The sequence below is a fragment of the Saccopteryx bilineata genome, chromosome 2 (assembly GCF_036850765.1).
Source record: "Saccopteryx bilineata isolate mSacBil1 chromosome 2, mSacBil1_pri_phased_curated, whole genome shotgun sequence".
NCBI lineage: Eukaryota > Metazoa > Chordata > Mammalia > Chiroptera > Emballonuridae > Saccopteryx > Saccopteryx bilineata.
The window spans coordinates 235,874,774-235,891,587 of record NC_089491.1 but is presented as its reverse complement, the minus strand read 5'-3'; the positions used below and the strand labels follow the sequence as shown (position 1 = coordinate 235,891,587).

The 16,814-nt window shown below is 53.1% G+C and overlaps 1 protein-coding gene across 2 annotated transcripts in view; it reads left to right on the top strand.

Annotated features, from left to right (window-relative positions):
• The window catches only part of KIRREL3 (kirre like nephrin family adhesion molecule 3), a 547,821-nt gene that overhangs the window by 491,666 nt on the left and 39,341 nt on the right, over nucleotides 1–16,814 (top strand). For both annotated transcript variants that reach the window (XM_066259700.1, XM_066259699.1), the window contains exon 5: nucleotides 13,076–13,233. In XM_066259700.1, the coding sequence (XP_066115797.1) occupies nucleotides 13,076–13,233 (158 nt within the window). The remainder of the gene's footprint in view (nucleotides 1–13,075; nucleotides 13,234–16,814) is intronic.

The window sequence follows — 16,814 nt, the reverse complement described above, 5'->3', positions numbered from 1 at the left end:
ACTGGCCTATTTCACTCAGCATAATGCTCTCCAGGTCCATTCATACTGTCACAAAGGGTAAGATTTCCTTCTTTTTTATGGCCACATAGTACTCCATTGAGTAAATGTGCCACGGCTTTTTTATTAATTGTCTACTGATGGGCACTTCAGCTTTTCCCAACTCTTGGCTATTGTAAATAATGTTGCAATGAACCCAGGGGCGCATATATTCTAATTAGTGTTTGGGGATTCTTAGGATATATTACCAGAAGTGGGATAGCTGGGTCAAAAGGCAGTTCCATTTTTAATTTTTTGAGGTAACTTCATACTGTTTTCCACAGTGGGTGCACCAATCTGTATTCCGACCAACAGTGCACGAGGGTTCCCTTTCTCCACACCCTCACCAACACGTGTTTGTTGATTTATTGAGGAACCCCATTATGACAGGTGTGAGGTGACATTTCATTGTGGTTTTAATTTGAAATTTTCTGATGACTAGTGGTGTTGAGCATCTTTTCATGGATCTATTGGTCATCTGTATGTTCTCTTTAGAAAAGTGTCTGTTCAGGTCCTTTGCCCATTTTAGAATTGAATTGTTTGTGTTTTTGTTGTTGAGTTTTATAAATTCTCTATCAATTGTTGTTATTAATCCTTATTAGATGTACTGGCGAATATGGTCCCCTGTTCAGTGGATCGTCTTTTCGTTTTGTTGGTTTCCTTAGCTGTGCAAAACCTTTTTGGTTTGATGTAGTCCCATTTATCTTTTCTCTCATTTCTCTTGCCCAAGGAGATATGTCTGAAAAAATATTGCTATGAGAAATGTCTCAGATTTTATTGCCTATGTTTTCTTCTGGAATTTTTATGGTTTCATGTCTAATATTTAAGTCTTTAATCCATTTTGTGTTTATCCTTGTATATGGTGTGAGAAGGTCGTCTAGTTTCATTTTTTTGCACATATCTGTCCAATTTTCCTTAAGTGTTGCTCTTTTTTAAATTTAGGACTTGTACTTTTTCAAAAAAAAGGGCTCAGATCAAAAAAAGAATGTGATTTTTTTTTTGTCTTAGGATTCTAGTTAATAGTAGATTCAAAATTTTTGCATAAAGTTGAAAGGTAATTTAGGGGTTTTCTGGGATTCTCGGAAATAAATTTTTCTGAGAAAGCACCTTACTTGTTCCCTTCCCTCTGTGGAGCACAGCTATCGGCTTCGGCTCTCCCTGACGACAGGCACACCTGTCCCTCCTCACAGGGCCTTTGCCCTGAGCTGGGCGACTCCTCGCTCCACTCTCCCCTTCGCTCTGCCTGTTCCTCCCTGTGTGCCCCTCCCTGCACTTCTCACAGCAACTCTCTCCTTCCGTCTTCCCTTCTCACCTTCACCCACGTGCCGTGTGGAACAAGTTCACATTTTCACATGAAGAAGTGGTGTTGCTAACCTCTCATTTTAGAAGCGGGGCGCTGGAATTTCCCATGTTTATTTTCTAAACCTCTTAATGAGGTGACCCTTTGTGGGCACCCTCAGTTTCTGCACAGACATCTAAGGTTCAGAGGTGGATTAGGGTTGGTTGAGGCCCCAGGCACAGGAGAAAATACTGGGCCCCTTAGAAAAAGGAGAGAGGGAAAAGAAAAATACATGTTAACCATATTTTTTAATAAATTAAAAATATTATGTACTATTAATGTTAAAATTGCACATATGAAACCAAACTTGGTGTCATTAGAAAGAAGTGTAAAGTTGGGGTTTTGCAGGGCCCTTCAGAAGTCGGGTCCCAGGGTGCACGCCCACCATTAAATCCGCCTCTGCTGAGGCTCCAGGTACCAGTTGGGAAGATCTCCTTTGCCCTGGCCTCCTTCCTCTCCCAAGGGAACGCCACCAAACGCCTCCGGGAGGTTCTCAGCCAGATGGGGAGCTTGTAGCCAAAGCAAGCAAATTGGTTCTGCTTTCTACTTCCAGACCCGCCAGACACCTCCAGTCATGCCAGCCTCTGCTGGGTCAGGATGGCTTCCTGAGAGCTGGGAAAGCCGCGCGGGCCACCGAGACGGGCCTCCTTCCCATGTGGCCTGTGGCACCGACGTTAGCAGTGGTGGCTGGGTGCGCAGAGACCTGCTCCAGCTTCCACTACTTAAGACTTGTGTGACTTGCCTCAAGTAGACTGAGCATTCTATACCTCACGTTTCCCCAACTGTAAAATAAGGACTCTACAAGGGCCACAGCTTGAGTTTACCATGAAGTTTAAGTAAGTCAATGGCAGGGCCAATAGGTGAAGGGGATTAAAAGGTACAAACTTGTAGATACAATGCAAATAAGTGACCAGAGGTCATGCACAGCACAGGGAATAGAGTGAAAAATATTGTAATAACTTCATAGAGTGACAGATGGTAACTAGACTTACCATGATCACTTTGTAATGTATAAAAATATTGAATCACTATGCTATACACCTGAAACTAATTTAATATTGTATGTCAATTATAATTCAATTAAAAGAAACAAGTGGCAGCCCACGCCACCATGCTCAGCTCCTCCAGGCCCAGCCAAGCTGACTAGGAGAACCTCCAACCAAGTCAGAGTCAGAACTAGCTGAGAGCTTTGCACGGCGCCGTGGGCAGGCTCATATGTGCTAGTCACTAGCGCAAACACGCCAAAGGGCTCTCACGTGGTCCTGTGGCCGCCAGCACAAGAGCTGAGCTAGAGAGAGCAAGTCCCATCCTCAGCAGGACAGCCCTCCCAGGTGACCCAAGGCCGGCACTCACACCCTGTGCTTCCCACCCCCTCACCTGCATGTACAGACACACACACAGGGACACACCAAAAGAGACACAGGGGCACACACATGTGCACACACAGGGACACACTGAGACACACATGTACACATAAACACAGAGACACACAAGGGCACACACATGTGCACACACACTGAGACACACATGCACACAGAGACACACGGGCACACACAGGCACAAACACACAGGGACACACTGAGAGAGACGCATGGCACACACATGTGCACACATGCGCACACACACAGCTGTTGGTGAGAGGCCCTCTGTCTGGCGCCCCTGCCACCACTCTGTCCCTTCCCTCTGCTCTGAGTATGTCCTGTGATTTATTTGTCTGCTCAGGAGTAGTGAAACATCCTTCTCCTCACAAGTGGCTCCTCACTGATAAGACAGCTCAGACCCTTTTTTTTAAAGATTCTTTTTAAATTTATTCATTTTAGAGAGGAGAAAGACAGAGAAAGAGAGGGGGGAGAGGGAGAGAGACAGAGAGAAGGGGGGAGGAGCAGGAAGCATCAACTACCATATGTGCCTCGACCAGGCAAGCCCTGAGTTTCAAACCGGCAACCTCAGCATTCCAGGTCAGAGCTTTATCCACTGCACCACCACAGGTCAGGCTCAGATCATTTTTTAAGGTTTAATTTGAAATAAATAGAATACTCACCCTTCCTAATTTGCCGGGAAAACAAGTGACTTTGTGTGCCTTTGTCCCTGACAGCATCTGCCCCCTTGCCCTCCCCACACCCCACACCACCCCGGGCCCTCCTCCTAGGAGACCCCTCCCCCGCCCACCTCCACTGCCTCCTCATCAGGGCGTGGTTTCATGGGTGCTTCAGAGCAAGGTGCTGAGCTGCCAACAGGGGCCGCCTCAGGGCCCAGAATGAGAGCTGAAACAAGCCGTCTGACCAGCCTCCACTGCTTGTTTGGGCAAGTAACTTAACCACTGTGCTCGGCTCCCTCTCTAAAACACGCATAGTCATTGTGTCTACCATCTATAGGGCTGCTGTGAGGATTCAATGATGACTTTAGTAGTACTGTAAGTCCTAGCAGTCTCGTTGCCCTCTATCAGTGTTAGCTATCAGTCATATTATTACTGCTGTTGTTGTATTACTACTTCCCAGGCAAAGGGCTGGTGGAGAAATGCAGAGCGGCATTGAGCCTCCTGCTCTGGAACACAGGGAACCGAAACTGCCCGCAGATCAGTGCACGTGGGCTGCGCCGAGCGCCAGTGTCGAAGGCCCAGCACAGTGCTGAGGGAACCAGAGCACTTGGCTTCTGACGCAGTAGCTCAGGCAAGGCACCAGGCGACAAATATTTATTAAGTGCTCACTGTGAGCCAGACACCGTACTAAATGCTCGGATAAACAGAAGAGAGAACGTGGCATGGACCAGCCCTCCAGGAACTCATGCTAAGGGGCAGCCGATGGCAGTGACATCAAGGGCCACGTGAGCTTGTGGAAGTCGCACAGGGTCTTAGAGTAGAGCGGAGGCTGGACAAGGGAGGAGAGGGGCTGAGGTTGAGAGAGGGCTTCCTGGAGGAGGTAACAATCTTAAAGAGTGGCCAAGAATTAATGAGGCAAAGGTAGTCTTTGAGGCCCTGGCCAGTTGGCTCAGCGGTAGAGCGTCGGCCTGGCGTGCGGGGGACCCGGGTTTGATTCCCGGCCAGGGCACATAGGAGAAGCGCCCATTTGCTTCTCCACCCCCACCCCCCTCCTTCCTCTCTGTTTCTCTCTTCCCCTCCCGCAGCCAAGGCTCCATTGGAGCAAAGATGGCCCGGGCGCTGGGGATGGCTCCTTGGCCTCTGCCCCAGGCGCTAGAGTGGCTCTGGTCACGGCAGAGCGATGCCTCGGAGCGGCAGAGCGTCGCCCCTGGTGGGCGTGCTGGGTGGATCCCGGTCGGGCACATGTGGGAGTCTGTCTGACTGTCTCTCCCCGTTTCCAGCTTCAGAAAATACAAAAAAAAAAAAAAAAAGGTAGTCTTTGAGCTGAGGAGCCGGTGAACACTGTCAGTAGCAGAGACTGAGCTTCCAGAATAGTCACAGGTGACCACACCGGAGGTAGAGAGCATTGGGTGGGATGGAGAGTGTGTGCCGTGGGTCCAGTTCTGAGACACTGCGCAGCCCAGACAGTTGAGGGGCCAGTAGAAAGTAGTTTACTACTAAACATATCAATTAGCTTTTGCTGCATAATAAACCACCTCCAAACACAATGATTCTGAATAGCAATTGACTGGGCCCAGGTGAGATGGCTCATCTCTGTTCCCTGTGGAGCCAGTGGGCTCACGCACACCTCTGCAGAGGGGTGGGAGGGAGAGACCAAGCTAGGCGGGGCAGCATGGGGTCACCTGGGGAACCTGTGCAGACAAATCAGGGGAAAGGAGGAGGGAAACCTTACCTTCCCACAGAGACAGAGCACCGCCTCCTAAGCCCCAGGCACTCTTTCCACAATCTTTCAAGGGATTGAGCCCCGTCTGCTTAGAGAACCGGCAACATACAGCATCCGTACAACACTGGGCCATTACAGTGTCAAACAGTCAGCAAATGGCAAGCGAATGGGTCCTTGCCTGGGTGGGTGAGTGGCCAGACTTTTGTGAACACCACTGTGGGACAGTGTGGAGGAATGAGGGAGAGTGCTGGGTAGCACAACCCAAGCAAGAAATGGTGAGCACCTGAGCCAGGGCGACTTTGGGGATGGAGTGGGGAGACACATTGGAGGGAGAGTTCAGAGAACTTACCAGGATAGTTAACAAGGCAGGAGGAAGGAGAATCAAATCCAAAAAGGGCTGCGATTCTGGCTTCAGTTCTTGTCCAGTGGTGCCATCCCCCACAGTAGAGATACACAAGTTTGGGATTGATCAGCATACAGACGTGGCTGGCATCCAAGGAAAGTGACGTGCTTCTCCGTAGACAGTGAGTGGAGTGGCACGTGCCAGGAAGAGCAGGCTCTGGGGCAGACCACAGCTGCGATGGGAAGAAGGCAGAATGTGATAGCCAGAGCAGATAGGGGAGCACAGAAGAGGATCCCGGAGGCCCACTCAGGATCTATCTATACGTTTCCCACCTGGTCTTGTCTTCTGAGTACTTATCAACATCCAACAATATATTATGGATGGATTCTTTATAGTCTATCTCTCCACCAGAATATAAACGCCACGAGGGCGGGATCTTTGTGTGTGTGTGTGTGTGTGTGTGTGTGTGTGTGTCCCCATGCTTCAAACAGCGCCTGGAACATAGTGGACACTCAGTATGAATTTTCTGAATGAATATTGAGCATATCCTTAAAAGCCGTATGCCCCAAGTCCTCCAAGTCCCCCAAATCCCCCAAGTTCCCCAAGTCCCGTCTTTACATTCTGCGGTTCTGCACTTTGGCCAGGAGGTGGCGCGTCTATGTGCATGAGGAACAGAGACTGATTTCAGGTGTCTCAGAACCTGGGCAGAGGACAAAGCGAGCAAGGAGTGGATCTGAGCCACAAACATCATTTGCCCATTCCCATAGCAGACACCTCTCAAGCACCAACTGTCTGCCAGGCCCGTGCTCCCTCGCCCTCTGAAAGTCCCTCGGCGGGGCCTGATGCCGCCGGCATAGGCAGAGCCTGTCCCAGTACTGGGATAAAGATCAGAATGCGAGCAGGAGGGGTGATGGAAAGGGTTGTGAGGGGCTGCTGCCACGTCAGGGTGGCCTGTGAGCTGCTCTGACTCGAGCGGAACAAATTACAGGGTCAAACGAACCCGGGTCTAAAACCCAACTCTACCGGTTACCTGCTGTTACTGCCAAGTACTACCCTCTCTGAGCCTGTTTCCTAATCCATAAAACAGAGATCCTAACAGTTGCTATTTTGAAAGAAACTGAGAATAAAACAAGAGGGACCTTGGCACAGTGCCTTTCACATAGCAAGGAAACTACATATCATTCTAAAAATTAGGCATGACCACTGTTTTTATAGCCCTTTGCAAAGCCTGCCACATTCTCCGTCTCATAAAAGGTGATTCTCATAATAATACTGCCCGTGTCTTTATTACCCGACTTACCAGACAAGAGGGCCAAGGTTACCAGATTATATGACCTGCCCACAACCATACAGCTTGTAAAGTAATGGACTCAGACCAGGTTCTGCTCAGCAAACATAATGTGAGACAGCTCCCATGTGGCAGGCACTACACCAGGTGATGGGGACCGAGGAAGGACGACATTGCGGTCTAGCAGAGACAGACACGTCAGATCACTGCCATGGAGCAGTTAGCCCTGAGGACGCCCAGGGCTGTGGGGCCATAGACAAAAGTCACTAGGTTCAACCAGGAGATTCCAAAAAGATCTCATGAAGTGGGCAGCCTGTTAGCTAGGTCTTGAGGGCCGGGGAAGGGAGACCCAGGAGAAGGAAAAAGAGAGCTCCAGCCTTCAGGTCAGAGAAATGCCTTGTGCAGAGGAACCTGTTATGAAACGAGATCGCTGCCTGCAAACCCAGCGTCTGGTGGGTCATCTAGGCCCTTTCTTTAACCTAACCCGGGAAGGTGAGGAGGGAACAGAGCAGAAGGCTCAAGGCCCCATGGGTTCTCTCATTGTCCAGTGAGCCTTTCCTGCAAAGTGCTCTTCAGTCTGTAATTACTCCTAGGAGCCCCCGAGCAGGCTCTTCCAACACTGCTGTCATACGGCTCACCCGGGGTCCGTGTTCAATGCCAGGCCTGGTGCGGGAGGTCCTGGGGTGCCGCACCAGCAGCTGCACTGGTAGCAAGCTCCTAGGTAACAAGGTGCTACAGGTCCCTCTGGGCACACAGCACACAGCACATGGCACAGGCTTGAGGAGTGGCCTCCTGGAGGGCAGGTTTTCTCAACCATGAGCTGCCCAGACTGTAGCATTCAGTGGCTGGATGGGGGAAATGAAGAGAAGGTTTGGGGGGAGGCAGGAACGCTGGGGGCAGGGCTGCGGCGGGAGCCCTGGGATGAAGGGAGATGCTGAAGGTGTGAGAGGTGCTGGTCAGGCTGCCCAGAGGCCTGGCGCCTCCCTCCACTGCAGCCGGTTCTCATTCCCAGAGCTCCCACCCACCTGAGTCCTGGGGGCCTGGGACTGACACTGATGCCTAACAGCAGAGAAGGGTAGCGCCCGCAGTGAACCCGCTCCTGCCCCTCAGCCAGGTGTCTGTGATCGTCACCTTGCTTAGCCTGCAGCCTCTTCCCAGCCCATGATCCAGACAAATCAGACTGAGGTCTCTCCTCGCCCAAGCCAACCGGGGCTACCAAGAAACAGGCTGAGAAGCACCCACCACAACCACCAGGCCTTCCTGCCCAGGTTTCTCCTCTCCGGAAATGCAGGAAGCAGCCACACCCTGAGTTTCACACCATAGAGCAGGGGTCCCCAAACTACGGCCCATGGGCCACATGCGCCCCCCTGAGGCCATTTATCTGGCCCCCGCTGCACTTCCGGAAGGAGCACCTCTTTCATTGGTGGTCAATGAAAGGAGCACATTGACCATCTCATTAGCCAAAAGCAGGCCCATAGTTCCCATTGAAATACTGGTCAGTTTCTTGATTTAAATTTACTTGTTTTTTATTTTAAATATTGTATTTGTTCCCGTTTTGTTTTTTTACTTTAAAATAAGATATGTGCAGTGTGCATAGGGATTTGTTCATAGTTTTTTTTATAGTCCGGCCCTCCAACGGTCTGAGGGACAGTGAACTGGCCCCCTGTGTAAAAAGTTTGGGGACCCCTGCCATAAAGAGTTCTAGCCAGGGCCCAGGGGCTCCTCCTCTCTGCCCACACCCAGCAGTCCCTCATCCACGACCCAGCTCTATTCACCCCCACACACAACATAACAGTGCCAACCTCAGGAGGAAAAGCCAGGGGAGATCCCAACCCGAGATCTTTCATTTATTCATCCAACAAATATTTACTGATCGCCTGCTCTGCCTCAGGCACTGATCTAGAAATGGCAATACTGCAGTGACCCAGACAGACAGGGTCCTCCTATGTCATCAGGGAGCCTCCTTCCAGGGAAAGGAGACAGAGCAGATGAGCCCCCCAGTGAAGAAGATGAAGCAGGCGGTGTGAGGAAGAGCAGCCGAGGGGCTATGACGTGGCCGCTCCACGGATGTGGATTAAAGCCGTGCCCACGTTTAAAAGGCAAAACCAGCACAACAAGGCTGTAGAGGACAGCACTGCAGACAGAGCAGAGCCAGGGCCAGCCTGGTGCCGCCAGAGCTTGGCTTGTTTAGCAAACAGAAAGGCCACGAGTGGCAGCGATGAGGAGTGGATAGCAGTGGTCCCAGAGGCAGGCCAGGCTGGAGGTGCAGTCACTCGCAGTGCAGATTGTGTTCTGGGCAGCCCCGCGAGGTCTGGAGCAGAGTGCACTGGGGAACACAGGTGTGGGGGCTGAAGGAGCCTCGTTCTGCCCCCAGAGAGCTCTGTGTCGGACACGTGCTCGGCCGAAGTGCCACCAGCACCTCTCAGCTGTCCCTGGCCAACAAAACCTCCATGTCCATGCTGGCACCCCTATGGGACATCCAAGACACCAACCATCTGGGCCCCCATGGCACTGCACAAGGCCTGGCACCAACAGAACTTTCCCAGCTTGTCAGGGTGAGGTTGGTCAACTCGGCAACGAAGACCAAAGAGTTACATGTTTGATGCCCTGCTGTCACTGGACTCAGGGGCTATGCACAGGTCCAGAGGACAGTCAGGTGCTGACCCTTGGCATACACTCTAGTTCAAAGCCTTCATGAGAGCACTTCTCACAGACAGCGATGGGGCTGATTATAGTGGCTCCATGTGACTGTGAACCATAGAATCTCTTGTTTCTATAAAGTGAGATAAAGACCCTCGTTCCATAAAAACCATGACAGCTCTACCTGCAGCTGGAGTCAGGGTGCTGTTCTCAGGCCCATGCCCACCCTGCTCTGCCCCGGCTCATGCTAACGCTGGCCAGATGCTCATGCTTTCCGGCCTCAGTTTCCTTTCTGTGAGTGCAGCTCTGCACTGTATCTCCCTGCCCGCCTCCCCACAGGAGCTCCGTGCCCTGGACAGCAGAGCTTGGGGAAAGTCCTCACACGGTGCCCCCCCATGTGGTGGCCATCTGCAGGGTGGGTGAGAGCAGAGCTGAGCAGGGAGGGAGGTCCCCAGCTGCCTGCCCAAATCCTGGGTGCCAGGAGAGTCCACTGCACGTAGCCAGCCCCCTCCGTGACAGAGGAGCCCTGATCCACGTGATCTGTGGTTTCATACGCAGTGCCGAGAGCCAGCCGGGGCTCCGCTCACGCCGGCAGCAGCTCGTCCGAGGCAGGGTGCTAGCTTCCCCAGGCCAGCTTCCAGCCCTGGGAACCAGCTTCTCCAGGATCCACTCGGGTCCATCCCCAGGCCTCAGTCACCCAACAGTTAATGCATTTTTCTGACTGACAACAATCACACCACTAAAACAGTCAACTATTTTTATCTGCAGATTAATCACAAAAGGCTAACATTTCCACCTTCCCTGTGATTAAAAATTAGGAGACAAACTCTGTAGTGCTTCAGGATAATAACCAATCCTGCGAGGGCTTCATGAATAATGCATCTCCAGGCTCGGGCTGCCCAGACCACCCCCCCTCCCAGCCACAGCTCTGGCCCCTCTGAATGGAGAGGTAACGAGTCGCCCTCCCTTACACAGGGGCTGCAGCTGCCAGAGCGACTGTTGATTTCTATTCAGCCTGTGGGCCCCCAAACAAACTCCCTGCTCATGCACCCCAGCCCCATCTGCACCCCACCCCCCGCCCCATCTGGTGTGCAGCCAGGCGAGGGCCAATCAATAATGCATAGCTACATGAATAACCGGCATGATAACCACTTATTTGGGAAGATGTAATCAGGACCCATTCTGAAGGTGGGTGTTTGTGTGAGCGTATGTGCGCCAAGTGTGCACCCAGCTCGGCCCACGCCCCTCTCCCCCATCTTCGCTCCTTCTGGCATTCCCAGTGCAGCACCGGGGAGCAGGCTGGCCGGGCGCCACCCACACTGCCTGCCTTCGTTCTTGGAAAGGCCTCCTCAAGGCTCCATGCTGCTGTCGCAGGTGTTGTGAGCCTGAGTGAAGGCCCAGGGACAGTTGGTTTTTGAACTTGGTCACACAGTGGAGCTTTGGGAGCTTTCAAAGCTGCCGCTGCTTGAGGTCCATCTCCAGAGACCAGGTTAGTGGTCAGTGTGGCCATGACTGTCCTGTCCAGAAGATTGTACTGTGCAGCCAGGGCTAAGAATGCCAGTGCTGGAGAGAACGTGCCAGGTCCCTTGTTGAACTTTCCCACTTTATATCTGAGGGAACAAAGCCAGCAGAAGGGACTGCCTTTGCGGCTTCACCCCTGATGGAGGGCACCCTCCGCCGCTCCACGCCACTGGGCTTACTTACTCATCCCTGAATCTTCGAGTGGTTCTTTCCAGCCTTCCTGGCCCTTAGCAAGCTCAGCGGGAGCACCTCCACCCTGGACACTCGGGGAGAGAGCTGCCTCCACAGAAGGAAGGGGGCAGGAGCCCCGCCCCAGCCTCCCTGCTGGAAGGAGCACACATCCCCTGGAGACAAAACTCCCTCAGCAGCAAATGTAATGCCCACCCCCATTGACGAAAAGCCCTCATTAGCCTCCCTTTGCTCTCAAGCCACACCCTACACCCAGGAGGCCAGTGGCACTAATGAGGGGGTATCAGGTGGGTGGGGTAAAGGGGGTGTCTTGATTGTCCAGCCCACACCCACCATCTGTGCCCAGGCCCCCCGGAGAAACTAGGCAGGGTTGGATGAGGCAGACTGCCTCCCTGGGCCAAGATCCCAGAAACAGTCCCGCGCTGGTGATGACATCTCACCCCGAGAATTTGTTTTCCTTCAGGATACGGAACTTGGGGTTGGCACTCACTGGGCTGCAGCTCTGAACCAGGCCTCCTCAAGGCATAAGGGAGGGCAGAGCCCCCAGCTGAAGGTGTGCCCAGCGCCTCCTGGGTACACTAGGAGAGCCACAGATGCTGGGAGGCCGTGGGGAGGAGGGAAGCCCGCAGGCCGTGGGAGCGTGCCCCGGGGAGGGTGAACAGGACGGCAGAGCTCTGGGTGGGCACCGGCCTGGAGTGTCTGCAGCTGCTGTGGCCACCTTCTTGGGACACACAGCGCAGAAGTTTGCCCAGGGCCTGGGGGGAAGGATGGACTTTCTCGGACAGCTAGGGTCCTTTGTTTGAGGACCCTCGCTTATCACTCAGTTACCCCTTTGTTACTCACTAGCAAACATGCAGTCAGCCCTTCCCAAGCCTCCAGAACTGACTGACCCAGACCCTCCCAGGAGGGGAACAGCAGGGATTGCTCAGGTGGTCTCAGGGAGATCTGCCCCTTCTGTGGTTTGTCCAGGCAGGGGAGGCAGGGAGCCTCAGAGGCCTGACAGCTTCCATGTGTCCACAAGCACGCACATTACAAGAGGCTCTATGCCTCTGGCCAGTCATCGGACTTCTCTGGGCCTCTTCTCCAAATCATGATCACGTAGAATCATAACTGCCTGCCCTGCATCCCATGGTCATCATGGGGATCAAGGGGATGACTCCACTGGAGTTCGCAAATGTTTATGGACCTTCCCCCAGGCCTCAGGCGCTGTGGGACTCCCCATCCTGACAGGCGCTGTGGGACTCCCCATCCTGCGCAGGCGCTGTGGGACTCCCCATCCTGCGCAGGCGCTGTGGGACTCCCCATCTCCCAGGAGGAGCCACCGGCCTCAGACCAGACCACCATAGCTGGAACCGCTCTGGAAGGACCAGGTGCTAAGGACATGCCAGGGGTTGCACAGCCCACTGAACGCTGCCTGAGTCTTGAAAGGTTTTCTGTCCCTTGTCCCCTGAGAGAAAAGGAGTGGCCAGGGCTTCCAACCCACTCATTGGCAGTGTGGCCTTGAGCCAGTCTCTGAACCCTAGTTTCTGGATGTCTGTAATTGGGATAATAATAATGTTTACCTAGAAAGATTGTTGTGAGGACTAAATCAGACAACAGATGTGACAGTGCTTTGTTTTATGAGAAAAAGAAGAAGTTAAAAGGAAAGAAACTACAGCTGTTACAGCTTTGCTCCTCCATCCGTGAGCAAGGTTAAGGACGCCTGCCCTGTCCCCTCACAGGCACGTCCTGAGCAGAAGATGAGACCATGATAGGAACACACTCGGCAAATAAGCATGCAATGCACATGTCCCGGATTACTGCTGCAGTCGTCATTGTTATAATACAAGGGGATTATACGTTTTATTAAAGTATGATAATTATTGTTTGTCATCAGCGCCATAAAGTTCACCAGCTAGGCCGCCTGGCTGGAGGGGCAGGATGCCCTCAGCCTGACCTCTCTCCTCCTCTCTCCACAGTGCCACCCGATGACCCCGTCATTCTGGGGGGGCCAGTGATCAGCCTGCGGGCAGGGGACCCCCTCAACCTCACTTGCCACGCAGACAACGCCAAGCCCGCGGCTTCCATCATCTGGTTGCGGAAGGGAGAGGTCATCAACGGGGCCACCTACTCCAAGGTGAGGCCCAGAGGCAGAAGGGCAGGTGGTGGGAGGACGGGTGGGGACGGCAGGGGGAGGGTCCAGCTGTCCCTGTCCCTGCAGCTCTTGCTCTCCCTGTGTGTACATCTTTCTGACGCTTTTGTTTCTGTCTGTCTCTCTATCTCTGTCTTTCTCTGTCATTTCCTCTCTCACGCCATGGCTCTATTCCCCTGACCTTCTCTGGCTCTCAAGGCTGTGTAGCTCTGTCTGTCTTCCTTCCCTCTCTTTCTTGGGGTAACAGCTGGCCTTGGTGAAAACCCTAAAAGTATAGTCAGAGGAGGAGATGGAGAACAGAAGTAGCCAGGCCCAGGGTTGCCAGATAAAACAGGGTATGCCCAGTTACATTTGAGTTTCAGAAAACAATAAATAACTTTCCAGTATAAGTATGTCCCAAATGCTGCATGGTGCATACTTACAGGCCATATTTACATTTAAAAATTATTCAGTTTATCTGAACTTCAGTTTTAACTGAGGGCCCTGTATTTCTATTTTCTAAAGCTGGCCACCTTTCCAGGGCTGCCAGGAAGACTGTTTAGGTGCTTCCTGTCCTGGGTGCCTGGCTCAGGTGAAACCCTCACCAAGCTGTGCACCCTGCTCTACCTGCCCACAGGGGCGCTTTTTCCTAACTCACACAGAGTACTATGAGCTGGAAGTGCCCTAAACTGCCCCCAGTATCGGCTGTGTTGTTTCTTTTCTATATTTTATGATGCTTAGACATCTGGAGGCCTTCCTGTGAGGAGGGACTGCCCTTCCCAGGGTTAGATAATTCCGAGACACTTGCTGAGAACATGTCCTTGATATGCCTCCCCCACAATCATGGGCCTACCCTCAACGTGCTTTCAGCCACCCCTCACCCCTGCGTCCTCCCGCCCTACCCAACGCAGGCCGGTCACTAGCTCGAGAGCCTGGAGCTTGCCGGAACGATTCAGGCTACCCAATCCTGAACCGATGCACTGTTCACCCTGCCTGGGGGCCCCAGGAAAACGACAGTAAATGCTCGCAGCCTTGCCTTTCCCCTGCTCCCACGGCCTCCTGACAGACCCCAGTGCTGCCCATGGGGCCCCTCGTCTTCAGGGCTGTGAATAACAAACTCCCTTTTTCAATGGCAGCCGTCTCCTGACCTGCTGACCTCACCCTACCTGAATAAAATCAAAGTCCCAGGTACATTTTAAAACAGCACCCACCAAACTCCACCCGGGAGACTGAATGGAGTTGCAGACAGGGTTCCCGGACCACAGAGCCTGTAAAGATGAGTGAGACCTGGAAGGATGGACGGTCCCACTCCCTGATCTACAGGTTGAAAACCGAGGTCTGACAGGGAGAGGCTGCCCTGCTCAGCTGACAAGCGGCCAGAAACCATGGTCTCTTTCCTGTGAGCCTCTCCGGCCCCAGACAGATAGGCAGCTGCTCAGAGGCTGCACCAGGGGCTAGGGCAAGCCAGCACCCCCAGGCTCTGAAGCTGGAGGTTTAGGCCTCCAGAACTCCGCTCTCCTCTCCTCGTGGCTGCAGAGTTGGCGGCACACCACCTACTCCCCAGTCCCCACCCACCCCGGCCCCTCTGCCAGGGTCCTTAGAAAGATAAGCAAAGCCTTTATCATCAGTGGAGGATGTGAGGTACCCTGTCTCTTCTCTGAGGGGGTGTCCTTCCTGTCCAGAGCTGACCTCCCCCTCACCAAGGAGCCAACCCCAGGCCTGCTGACAAAGGTCCCCACTGAGAGTGTGGTGTCAGAACCCAGGACAAAAGCCTTTCCTTGGGCTCAAGTTCCTGCAAGGGCAAGCCGCCCATTGAGAGATAAGTCCTCACTTAGGTCCTGGGCCGGAGCCACCCTGTTGTGTTATGAAATACAAAAATATGACACAAGAAGCATATCCTCTGGCTGAGGATAAAAAGGAAGGAAAGGGTGTTCCTTCCAGTCAGGGCATCTGTCCAGTCCCTCCTTGAAGTTAGGCCAGTGTGGCCTCTGCCAAGGTTTGTGTCCCACAAGGGACTTCACTGCCTGGCGAAGAGAAAGGTCAGAGTCACCTTGCCAGAACTGTGCAGGCTCACCTTGCCACCTTGCCTCACACCATGTGTGCTACTGCAAACCAGAGCAGGGAGGTCGTGCTCCACCCTCTGCCCCCCCAACCCTGTTCACACCCTCCCAGCCTGCGGCAGAAATGACCGCGCCGAGCAGCGAGGGGCCTGGGTTCCGGTCCCCGCTCTGTGCAACCCCAGGGGAGTCATTCCCTGGGCCTCAGCATTCTCACCTGTGAAACAAAGGGGCTGGATCAGATATTCTGTATTAGTTTGCTAGGGCTGCCGAAACAAAACGCCAAAGACTGGTGGATTAAACAACAGACATTTATGTTCTCCCAGCTCTGGAAGCTGGAAGTCCAAGACCAAGGTGCCAGCAGGGTTGGTTTCTGGTGAGACTTCTCTTCCTGAATTGTAGATGGCACCTGCATGCCCTGTCTTCACATGGTCCTACCTCTGTGTGTACCAGAGAGAGAGATCTCGGATACCTCTTCCTCTTCTCATACGAGCACCAATCCTATTGGATTAGGGCCCCACCCTTATGACCTCAGTTAACAATGTCTATCTTCTTAAAGACCTTGTCTCCACATATACCCACACTGGGGAACTGGGGATTCAGGGCTTCACCATATGAATTCTGAGGGACACAATTTCGTTGATGATAAGTGTCTTCCAGCTCTGACAGCTATGACCTTGTAACTTGGAGCACATGGAGAAGGTGGATGGCCCAGCAGGGCGTTCAGGGCCTACCTCCCTGCTGCCTCCTCTTTCCCCAGCACTGCAGGGACCATTCACACAGGCACTTCTGATGCCCCAAAGGCAGAGCAGCCCAGACAGGCCATGAGGAGGGGCTGGGGCATGAGTGACTGAGACAGAGACAGAGGCTGAGAGAGCAGAGCACACAAGCACACTGACAGGGGGTCTCAGATCCTCGGAAAAGACCCTGCATGGCAGCCCTTACAGGCCTGATCTGAAGCCTCCAGCACTGTCACATGGTGAGTGGTTAAGCCACTGGGCCTGGGAGCGGGGCAGCCTCAATTTGAAGCCAGGCTTTGTGACTGTGGGCAAGCTACCTCACCTTGCTCTGCCTCAGTGTCCCCATCTATATAATGGGAGCAACAACAGCACCTCCCTCACAGGATGGTTGTGTGAGAATGAGAAGAGTGCCCAGCAGAGTGAGCTCATGAGAAGCATGGCTGCCCGGATCACGGCCTGACCCTCCTGGAGCCACACAAGGGCCCCCTGCCACCCACATTTCCTACGTGAAGCAGACCAGTGGTCTGAAGACCTGGGTCCAACCTGAGTTCCATCATGTATTACGGTAGCTTAAGCTCTCTGCCTCGGTTTCCTCAGGGGCAAAATGACATGATGATCACCACAGGCACCTGTAAAGACTTCTATGAGACTTAAAGGAAACTTTGTACTGAAAACACTCTGTAAAGAGCCCAGCACAGAGTCAGGCCTCCACAAATGTCAGCTCATGTTATTGGGCCCCTCCTCCCAGAGCCCTGCCTCATGCACCCCAATTTTCCCCAGAGCTCACACA